Here is a 10,360-nt window from a genome sequence, read left to right as displayed (position 1 = left end):
CTTTTCCAAATCCAGCATATCTTTTTTTTGATGGGGTGGCCAAATCTGCATACTGTATTCAAGATGTGGGCATACCACGATTTTATATAGAGGAGCTATGATATTTTCTGCCTTTTTATCTATTCCTTTCTAATGATTCCCAACATTCTGTTTGTTTTTAGACTGCAACTACACATTGAGCAGATGTTTTCAGGGAGCTATCCGCAAGGATTCCAAGATCTCTTTCTTGAATGGTAGCAGCTATTTTAGACTCCATCATTTTTTATCTCTAGAGTTGGGGTTATATTTTGTCATGTGCATTACTTTGCATTTATCAACACTGAATCCCATCTGCCCTTGTGTTGCCCAAACATCCAGTTTTGTGAGATCCCTTTGTAACTCTTTGCAGTCCATTTTGGACTTAACCGTTTCAAGCAATTTTGAATTTGCAAATTTTGCCACTTTACTATTAACCCCTTTTTCAAGAACTTATAAGTTTAACAGTCCAGTCCAAATTCAGATCCCAGCAGCACAACACTCATTTCAACTCTTTTTATTCCTCTAATAAGTACCTGGCAGTATTTTCATTGTGATCTAAGGATCCTTCAATTGCTTGAATGACCCGTTATTGATTATTCTTAATCATCTGCTTCCCTCTCTTTATAACAAATTCCCTGCCCCAAAGGCAAAGCTGAAGCAGCTCAAACTCTGTTCATTTCAAGATCCAGAGCATGCAGTTTTAAGCAGACATTGTTGTACCAATAAAAGCAAGCAGGATCTTATGAGGGGGATAAGGCAAAAAGCCACATTTATTGTAAAGATAAGAATAAAGAATAAAGAAAAGATAGAAGTAAACAACGTTGTTTAACTACTTATTCCTATCACTACTTAACCCTTATACATATATATATATATATATATATATATATATATATATATATATATATATATATATATATATATATATATATATATATATATATATAACACTCATTCAATCATTCATCCATTCATTCCAGTTCTGTGTATTTGTTATAGTTACCAGCCTGGAAGTTGCTTGTGAGAGAATACTGGCCAGGTATTCTGTACACAAGTGATGGTAGTGGGGAGCGAAGTCCTGATCAGATGCGCATCTGAAGCTCCTGGTAGGCTGGCAGCAGAACCTTGGACTCTGACTCCATAGTCTTTTAGTCCAGTTCTTATAGGAATTTCTTCCTATGCCAGTCTATAGGAATTGCTGCATCATGCTGATTTCCAGGGTGGCTGTCAGGTGCTTGTCAGTGATCTCATAGGGTGGACCTCTAGTACTTGGTTCTCTCCACTTGACACCTTTTGGTTGCACTGGCACCTGACACCTTCTTCAGCCCTTTATTGCTGCATTCTCAGGCTGGCACCTCTCAAAACCATTCATTCATCGTCCAAGCACTCTCTCTTTTACATACATTCCCTAATTAATGTTTCACATACAGTATTTTGTATAATAATAACTTTACGTAAACAAGAGTTGTAGTTACAAAAAGTCACAAAAGTTTCTGGGTGGCATTTCTTAAAACATTCTCTCTCTGAGTGCTGAGTTAGTTACTGTTATAGTTACAATGTTTCACATTGGGATTAGGGTTAATTGCTTCACAATGCTTTGAAGAGAAAGGGCGTCAATTGTGTAACATTAAGTTTGAGCTTGCCCTGGGACACAGAGAGGGGAGCTGTTTCTGGCTACATACTATTATATTCTTAACAGTTCTAAGTTACATGACCTAATATTACATTCCTAACAAATTATATTCTAAAGGGGCAATAATAATAAATCTAAACATTTAACAATCTTAACAAATAATAATAATAAATCTAAACACTTATATGCTTATGCTACTTAACAAACTTATGCTACTTAGACTTTAAGTTGTGGGGAACAAATTATGGGGAGTCACTTCCACTTGGGGGAATCATTTTTAATACTTTAAGATGTTATCCCTACAACATCTCAGTATGAAATCCAGGGGTTCAAACTTCTGAGGGGCTATTGTCCCATACCCCCACCGAATGGAGACCTTGATGATAGAGGGAGCAGTACCTGTCCCCTGGTGTGTGTGGGGAAAAGGGGATCCCCAGGACAGCCCCATGGCCTCAATTCTGACCTGCCTTTTGTGTCCCCGGGCTGCAGCTTCTGTGTCCCAAACTCGTGTGCTAAGAGGAGTCCGGGCCTGCTTTCTGCAGGTCAGAACGGTCAGGCTGCAGGTGGCCAAGGAGGCAGAGCTAGGGGGGCAGAGGTACCCTCAGCTCTGGGTCTCTGGCAGATGTGAGAAGAAGGCCACTGCATTAAAACGCCATGACCTTGGAGCCACAACTAACGTCAGGGTGCTAAACCCAGAAAGGCCCAAAGCGGCAGTGGCCCTTTTGCCGCAGGGTCTCCTGGACCTGTGGGTTGGTAGCTGCAGCCATGGCAGTGTTTGCATTGCCCTGCCTAGGGCCAGATATTCTGGGAGCTTCACAGGCCCCAATCTGCAGGGAGCTGGGCCGGTTTGCACCTACTGAGAATCTGTCCCCACAGGAGCGTGACTAGGCTGGGCAAACAGGGCCTTGGCACTGATCTGACATCCCTGGTATCTTCCACCTTGCACCCATTTACACAAGGCCTTGAATTAGTGAACCTGCATCAGGCACATTCCTCCTCCGTGCAGCCAGGGCCTGTCAGGGGTGCCAGCAACCCCTCGGTTGGTGACTGGAGCTGTGCCAGAGCAAGGGCTGGGCCATGCAGGGAGAGGAGAGTCGTCTGAGCTAGGCAGAGAAAGACGCCTCAGGTGTGTGTCCGGGGCTCTTCCCCAGGTCCTCTGTGAGGGCTGAGGCAAGGGAGGAGGTCTTGGGGTGGCTGCTGCCTGTGCAGAAGTTGGAGCCAAAGAAGAGGTAGATGTAGGGGTTGATGCTAGTGTTGAGATTGATCAGGTAGCCGGTGTAGATAAGGAAGGGGATGAGGCGACTGTAGAGCTCCTGGTTCTCCAAGGCGACCAGGAAGAGCAGCTGGGTGATCTGGAAGGGGAGGTTGAGCAGCACGTAGACGGTCAGGGTGGCAGCCACAATGCGGTAGAACTGGCTGGGGGCCCGGGTGTGGCGCCGCAAGGTGTGGGCCAAGGTGACAGCGTGGGTGGTCACCATGACAACAAAGGGGAAGAATCCCTCCAGCAGCACCTCCAGGAAGCGTAGGGACCACTCGTACTTTCCCCGGTCGTTGTGGCAGGCGAGCACCCCGTCCTCAAACAGGACGAGGTCGGGGAAGATGAAGCCTTTGATGCTGAGCAGGGAAGCCGCCACCCAGGTGCCCAGGCAGATGTAGGTGGAGAGCCGCAGGGGGCGATGGCAGCGGTACCACAGGGGCAGCAGCACCAGCAGGCAGCGGTCCACGCTGAGGGTGGCCAGCAGGAAGAGGCTGCAGTGGTAGCTTAAATCCAAGAGGAAGTGGCGCAGGCGGCACATGAAGGCACCCAGCACCCAGTTGTCACCCTGCAGGGTCTCCATGATCTGCATGACCATGACGCAGAGGAAGAGGAAGTCGGAGCTGGCCAGACTCAGGATGAAGACAGACAGGCCCCGGCGCTGCAGCCGCCACCCTGTCAGCCAGATAATGAAGCCGTTGGCCGGCAGCCCGATGAGCAGTGTGATGATCAAGAAGGTTCCCCGCCATGTTGCTGACGTGTCGGGTGCCGTCCCGTTGAAGGGGGAAAGTGAGGTGTTACGTGACTCCATTTGCCCCTCCCAGCAGTGTCTGCTGATGTAAACTACATGAAAGAAATCAGCCCAGGGCTTCTTACACACCGGTTGCTCCAGGATATGTTAACTGCCAGCTTCTTCTCCTCTGGGGGAAGCATTTCCTAGTGGTTAGAGCATCAGGTGGTGACCTAGTCTTACCACTGTTCTAGATTACTAGACTCCATCTCTAGTTTAAGGTTGTCAACTAGTCGATTAACCAATAAATGAATTTAGTTGACTACTCACATTCCCCCCCCCCCCTTTACTGCCTGTGTATCAGAGGAAGCAAGGAGGGGAACCAGGAACTGGTGTTGGGAGGAGCTGGTTTAAAAGCTGGTTCCCCATGGTACTGTGCCTGCAGTGCAGCCTGACACCCACTCCCGCTCTATCAGAGCGGATGTAAGGGGGGCAGTGGAGGCTTCCACAAAGCAGCCCCTGTCTTCTGGGACCCCCCTGTCCTGGTGGCCTCCCCCACTCTCTAACACTCCAGTAGTCTCTGTCTGTGGGGAGCTCGGACCCCCTGCGGACAGGGGCTGCTGCCACCCTGCTGTGCTGCCTCTGTATCAGGAGGAGGGTGGGAGCGCACTTGCTGCTGGCTCGCCCCCAGGGACTATAGAATAGTCCACTAACCCCTAAGAATTCACGTGGTTAGTCGACTATTCTATTACCCGCTAGCTAACATCCCTACCTTGAACAAATACATTTCTCCTCTTGCCTCTGTTTCCCTTTCTCACACTGGGTCTATATTGTTACCTAACGTTTTACACAACATCCATCCACCTCGCAGCTCTTTGCAGGTGGGCCAGTCTATCCCAGGCTCTCCGAGTGCTACCAATAGTAATCGCATCCTGGCCTCCAGGTGGGATTTGCCCCAACTATTGTCAGGGAGAGGCTGGCACATGCCCTGAGAAGGGAGGTGTTGGGGGTGGAGGAGGTCAGGACTCCTGGGTCCTATTCCTGGCTGTCACGGATCCTGTGTTGCTTTGTCACCACAGGGGGTCCCCTGCAACAGCCCCACCTTTTGGCTCTGACCCCTGTGGGATTAGTTGGTTTGCCAGCCGCTTTGGGTCCCTACAGGATGGGAATGAGCGTTTCTCTTGTTGGTGGCATTGTGCTAGCACCCCAGCGAAGAGCTGCACCCGCGGAACAAGTCGCTGCGCAGCTGGACACCCCCTGCCCTTAAACACGCTGAATCAAAACAACCAAGAGAGACACGGTTTGAGAGGGGAAACTGAGTCACAGAGCAGTAGGAAACGACTTCCCTGAGACCACCCACCGATCTGGCGGCTGAGATTTGAATGGAGCCCTGCTCGGCCGAGTCCCAATCCACTGGGCTACGCTGCCACCCCCACAACCCTCTGGGCATGGTACTCGCAGTTAGTCGAGCAGGGGCCAGCTGCTCACAGTGCTCATGTCTGCACAAAACCTGTCCAAGGGAAGTCGACCTCATCTCCAGCAGGCGTGGGGTGAGGAGGCTAATCTGGGCTGATCCTGGCCTCTTGCCACTACTGCTGCCATCAGCTACGATTCCCTCTTTCTCATTGGGATCAGGAGGTGCCTTGTGAGCTGAGTCTGGGCAGGCTGCCCCCAAACAAGCAGCTTGGAAGCACTGGGGCAGGGGACCATGGGGAGGGGAAGAAGAGGCCAGTAGGGAGAAGAACTGAGTACAGAGACAGCCTGGGGCATTTGCCATGGAGTTCTATGCAGGAAGCTCCAGGTTGGCTACCGGGGAGCAATGTTCCCTCTAATTATTTCCCTCCATGAGTGCAATACATTTTAATATGCACACTTTGGCATGTGCTGATGTGCACCACCAATAGAAACACAACACTGTGAGTGGCTCTGCTCTGCTAATCAGCTGGGTGTCACGTGTATCTCTCTTGGGTGGTCACCCTAATGATCAGTTACAGGGAACACTACCAGGGGTGTCTGTCAGACTGGATGATCTAAATACTCCTTCTGTTCCTTTCTGTCCCTGGATGCAGGAGACCATGAGGGCCGAGAGCCTGCAGGCTCGCCAGGTGTCTGCCCCCTCCTTAGCTAACTGCCACAGACACTGGTTGTCTGTCACACAGAAATACCAGTGCTAAGGTAACGGGTGCGACTGTGTCAGGCTAAATGCCAGCTTTTGCACAGGCTGCAGGAGTTAGCTACGTGCTGCAATCTAATAGCTGGAGCCCCGACCACGCCTGTATGGAAGTTTGGTCCTAACAGGGATTAGTTTTTGAGTGTTTAGACTCTGGGAAATGCTTGTGAGTTTCTGCCTGCATTCATCTGGCTTGCTATGGCAGCATTCCATGCTAGAGGGAACTACGTACGTTTTACTTTATACCTTTGAAAAGGTTTGATCTGAGCTTGTGAACTCAGATCCTGAAATCCACCCCCTCCTGTCCATCCAGGACAATTAAAATGAGAAGGGCCATGACCTCACAATAGGAAGGTTTCCTTAGTGGTGATCAGACTTGGAGAAGGCTACATGTCAGGTAGCTGGTCATGTGGGCTTCGAAGCCGAATAGAGAAAATAAAACAAAGCCATGGGAAATGTTTCCAACTTTTTGAATTCTGAAGGGCCAAAGACTTTACATTGAAGCCAATGAGCCCTTGGATCCACCCTGAAAGACACTTTGAAATGGAAGCTCAGTCACTCTTGGGATTTAGATGGTAACGGATTGGAAGATGCATGTTTTCTTTGCTTTAACGGCAAATAACACTCTTCTTTCTCTTTCCTAGTTAACAAATCTTTAGATAGTTCATTACAGGGTACTGACGCTGGTGTAAAATCTAGAGTACCAATTGATCCAGGGTAAGTGACTGGGAGCAGCCTGTGATTTTTGGTGTAAGTGACCATTAGCACTAAGTCCAGTTTGTCTGGGTGGCAAGATAGAGCAGAGATTTCAAGGGCCTGTCTGTGAGTCCAAGGTAAGACTGTTGTAGGGACCCAGGAGATTTTGTTTGGCTTTTGATTAGTGAAATCTAGTTACAGACCACGCTCCTGCCCCAGCAGTCACGGTCATGGCCCAGTCGAGTGTGACAGGTGCAGGCTGGGCTTGCGGCTGATGCACTGGGCTGCGACCCAGGAGATCTGGTTTCAATACCTGCCTCTTCCCCAGGCTCCCAATGGCTGCTCAAGGGAGATTAGACGTCCTTTGTCTACTTAGATAGTGAGCACTTTGGAGCCAGGAGTTTCTCTCACTCTGTGCGGCCCCGAGCACAAGGGGGCCCTGTTCTGAGCTGTGGCCCAGGTCAGTGCTGTGCAGCCTGGTGGTCTCTCTAATTAGCTCCCAGCTTGACAGCACAGGGTGGCTTTGCGCTGTGCTCTCCGTCCCACTAGGGGGCAGCAGAGACCTGCTGGCCAGGGAGGGGTGCCCAGGGCTGGGGAACAGAGGGAGCTAGTGAGCAAGCCGTGGTGTTAGGGGAGGGAGGACAGGGGGGTGGTGGTTCCTGGGTCCTACCCCCACTCTGCTAAGTGGTTGGTGCGCACCGTGCCTCAGTTTCCTCCGCTGGGACTGCCCTGCTCCCTGTGCTGAGTGAGGTCTCCTGTGCGTGCAGGGGGAGGACTGCAGCACGGAGAGGACAAGACCCAGTGGGGAGGGTGCCAAAGGGCGGATCCCAGGGACGTCCCTTCTCAGAGGAGGACTCCCTTCCTAAGCCAGAGCTTCCCCTCCTCCCCCACTTCCCTCCCTCCCTCCAGCCACCGTCCCTTCCCTGAGGACTGTTGCTGGGTCCACTCTCCCCGCACCGGCTCTCAGCCCGTCCTGTTTCCCCCGCAGAGGGGGTGGGGAGGCTCTGAGGGGGAGGGCAGCTGCTGCGTCTGTTCTGCTGCTCGCAGGGCACCCGCCCTGGCACTGAGGCAGGGTTCAAGGCTACCCAGAGCCTGCGAGCCCTTCAGGCAGCACCGGAGCAGATGGGGGCACCTAGTCCTTGCTGCCTGGCACGTCAGCCTCTGTCTGGGAGCAGGGCCCTGACACAGGCTCCCAGGCACAGGGACCCCTTCCTGCCATCCCATTAGCTGTGGGGCTGTCAGGATGCAGCGGCCCATCCACCTGCCCACCCCCCACCCCCAGCTCAGAGAACTTTCCCCATCAGAGCCGAGCCATGGAAAGGTCGTGGGGTTCATGTTCCCCAGCACCTCCCCGATACCCTTTCAGGAACTGAGACCTTAGTTCCCCCTCCCTTGGAAAGGGGGCCAGCTCAGAAGGGAGTCTACCCGGGAGGGCGGCTCCTATCCAACCCTGCACCCATGCCAGCCGGCCATTTTTCCACCTGGGCCCCCTTCCAGGCCCTTTAACTGCCCCCGGAGAGCGGTGATCTCCCCCTGGCGGGAACTCTCAGGACCAGAGGGGGTAGGGATGAGGGGCAGGGAGAGAGTCTCTGCCCAGAGCCAGAGTGGGGAGGGGCGGCTCCCTCTAACTGTCCCAGCAGACGGCCACAGCCTGACAGGCACAGACATTGGCAGGACATGCAGATCATGGCACTGAGGCTTGGGCGCTGCCCCCAACTCCCCTCTGCCCAGGCTGGCACCAAGAGCAGGGACACGGTGGTAGCAACAGGCAGAGACCCAGCAGAAGTTGTCTCCTGGCTCAGGGCTGTCCCAAGACCCCGTTCTCAGGCTGGGGGAAGACATTTGCCCCTCTGATGCCGGCACAGAGCTAAGTGCCCGCTGATGCCAAGATGCACCGTCCAGCCCGAAATGGAGCCCAGGGGCACTCGGTCACATGCTCCCTGGTGATTGCCAGCCCGTCAGCAGAGACAGCCAGCCGGGGTCCAGCACCTGCTAGTTAGTGCCCATCATGAAAAGCAAATCACACTCTCCCTCCCCCCCACAACCCGCCACCAAAGGCTGGGAGCTCACCCATGCGAAGGAGGGATAAAGTAGGACCTACCCAAAGTGTCTGAAGCGAAAGTCAGGCAAGGGGTGGGATGAAGCGAGCTCCCAGCTGGTGTCCACTCCCTGCTTGGGCTCTGGAGGAGGACGAGAGGCAGCAGGGGCAGGAAGCTGATTTATATCGGTGGTGAGGAAGGAAGCAGATGGGGGGTGAGTGGGGGTGGAGGCAAGTGGTGTAAGCGGGTGGGATGGGGAAGCAGAAACCATTTAATGGGGGGGCAGACCAGGCAGTGCTTCCTGCAGACTCCACCCCCAAGGTTCAGATCCCTTGCGAAGAGCTCAAATCCAGCCCAGGATCCTGCCTGCACCTGACCAGCCAGCCTCCCCTGTGGCTGCAGCCAGTCAAGTGACGGCCCAAGGACGGCCCCTGTGGGCAGAGCAGGGCACCAGCCCCTTGGGGCGAGGAACTTGTGGGGCTAGGAATGGGCATCAGCAAACACAGACGTCTGGGACTGTGTCTTGGCTGGGAGAGTCAGGGAAGTACAAGAGTTAAGCGGCAGTGTGGCCTAGTGGATTGAGCACTGGCCTGGGCACCAGGAGACCTGCTGTAATCACATCACAGCCCTGTGCCTCTGTTTCCTCTCCCGCTCTTTCTGGGTGGTCAGTGTAGACCAAGGGTGGGAATCCTCAGGCCTGGTGGAGGAGGTTTACAGGATCTGTCAAAAAAGGCTGTCTCTTTATTTATTTAAATCCCTGCTTCATTTGCAATGTCAGCCTGCCTAATCTGCATCCCTCTGCTGATGCAGTCTACGCATACCCTCAGACACTAAGCTTTAAAGAATGTGACCAAACAAAGGGAGAGACAGATTTTCCCACACAGGGGAGGCAGCTGAATACCTGTCGTGAATGGACACACAAGGGCGGACAATCCAAATAGGCGAACTAGACGGTCGTCTAGGGTGCCAAGTTAAATGGGGTACCAAATTCAAGCGCAATATTATTGAGGGCTTTGGAGGTGGTGGTGCCTTTTGCATGGTTCGCCTAGGGCACCAGTTGCTAGCAGCTAGTCTAGGGCCTCCCTTGTGGACACGGTGCATTTGGATCCTAAATACTGGAAGCCCCAATGACACACAAGTCAGCAGAGGCATGGGAAATCCACAGGAATACACACTGCAGAGGAGAAACTCTCCAAAGAATACTTGTAAAATTTTTAGTGGAATAGAAAAAGAAGTAAGGCAGGATAAAGCGCTGTCGGAGCCTGTGGAAGTTGAGGCACCTACCTTGTGAGGCTAGAGATGATGGCAGTCTAGTGTGAGTAAGAAAACAGGTTAAGCAAAGGTTTGGATCCTAGCAAGTGGGTTTATTTTGGTTTTCTTTGTATCCATTCCCCGCCTTTTTCTCTTGCGTGGTATCCCTAAAACCAGGGCTTCCCAAACTTGACCTCCAGCCATAGGTTCGGACTTCCACTATAGCTAGGTTTCCGCAACCTGCTCCTTCACCCCAACTTCTGTCCCCAGCTCCACCCCTTACTGCAACCTCCCCTTCCCTCCTCCCCCGCCTCCTGCTCCCTAGGTATCTCAAAGGTGCCAACGAAGCATTCTGAGGGGATCTCTGTTTTAGTCAGACTGCACTTAAAAAAACAACCCTGTTGAGAGCACAATGTGTTGTTTTAACAGGGGAAACATGAGTTTGCACCAAACTGAGCAGTGAACTACCGAGCGCTATTAACGTTGTTAACAAACACTTTGTGTTCATATTTGTGGATTTCAAAAACCATAGAGTTGTCCAGCTCTGCCCACGGGATGGTGTGTTCAA

General features: G+C 52.2%; 1 protein-coding gene across 3 annotated transcripts; it reads right to left on the bottom strand.

The window, feature by feature from the left end:
* Positions 1 to 962: 962 nt before the first annotated feature.
* LOC142829268 (putative G-protein coupled receptor 152) lies at positions 963 to 8,745 on the bottom strand. Of its 3 annotated transcripts, none has more exons than XM_075928514.1 (2): positions 8,604 to 8,745; positions 963 to 3,749 (listed from the first exon to the last, which is right to left on the bottom strand). In XM_075928514.1, exon 2 carries the CDS (start codon positions 3,715 to 3,717, stop codon positions 2,755 to 2,757), a length of 963 nt encoding a protein of 320 aa, XP_075784629.1. In that variant the 5' UTR covers positions 3,718 to 3,749; positions 8,604 to 8,745; the 3' UTR covers positions 963 to 2,754. The 3 variants fall into 3 exon arrangements, with proteins under 3 accessions (XP_075784629.1, XP_075784628.1, XP_075784627.1); XM_075928513.1 differs by having other exon boundaries at positions 963 to 3,842; positions 8,604 to 8,743; XM_075928512.1 differs by having other exon boundaries at positions 963 to 3,826; positions 8,604 to 8,743.
* Between the last annotated feature and the right edge of the window lie 1,615 nt (positions 8,746 to 10,360).

This window comes from Pelodiscus sinensis, chromosome 4 (genome assembly GCF_049634645.1).
Source record: "Pelodiscus sinensis isolate JC-2024 chromosome 4, ASM4963464v1, whole genome shotgun sequence".
NCBI lineage: Eukaryota > Metazoa > Chordata > Testudines > Trionychidae > Pelodiscus > Pelodiscus sinensis.
The sequence above is the reverse complement of the archived record's forward strand: the minus strand, read 5'-3'. Positions and strand labels throughout refer to the sequence as shown.

Excerpts from the sequence above, each read along its gene's own strand:
- LOC142829268 (XM_075928514.1), bottom strand. The coding sequence starts at position 3,717 with ATGGAGTCACGTAACACCTCACTTTCCCCCTTCAACGGGACGGCACCC.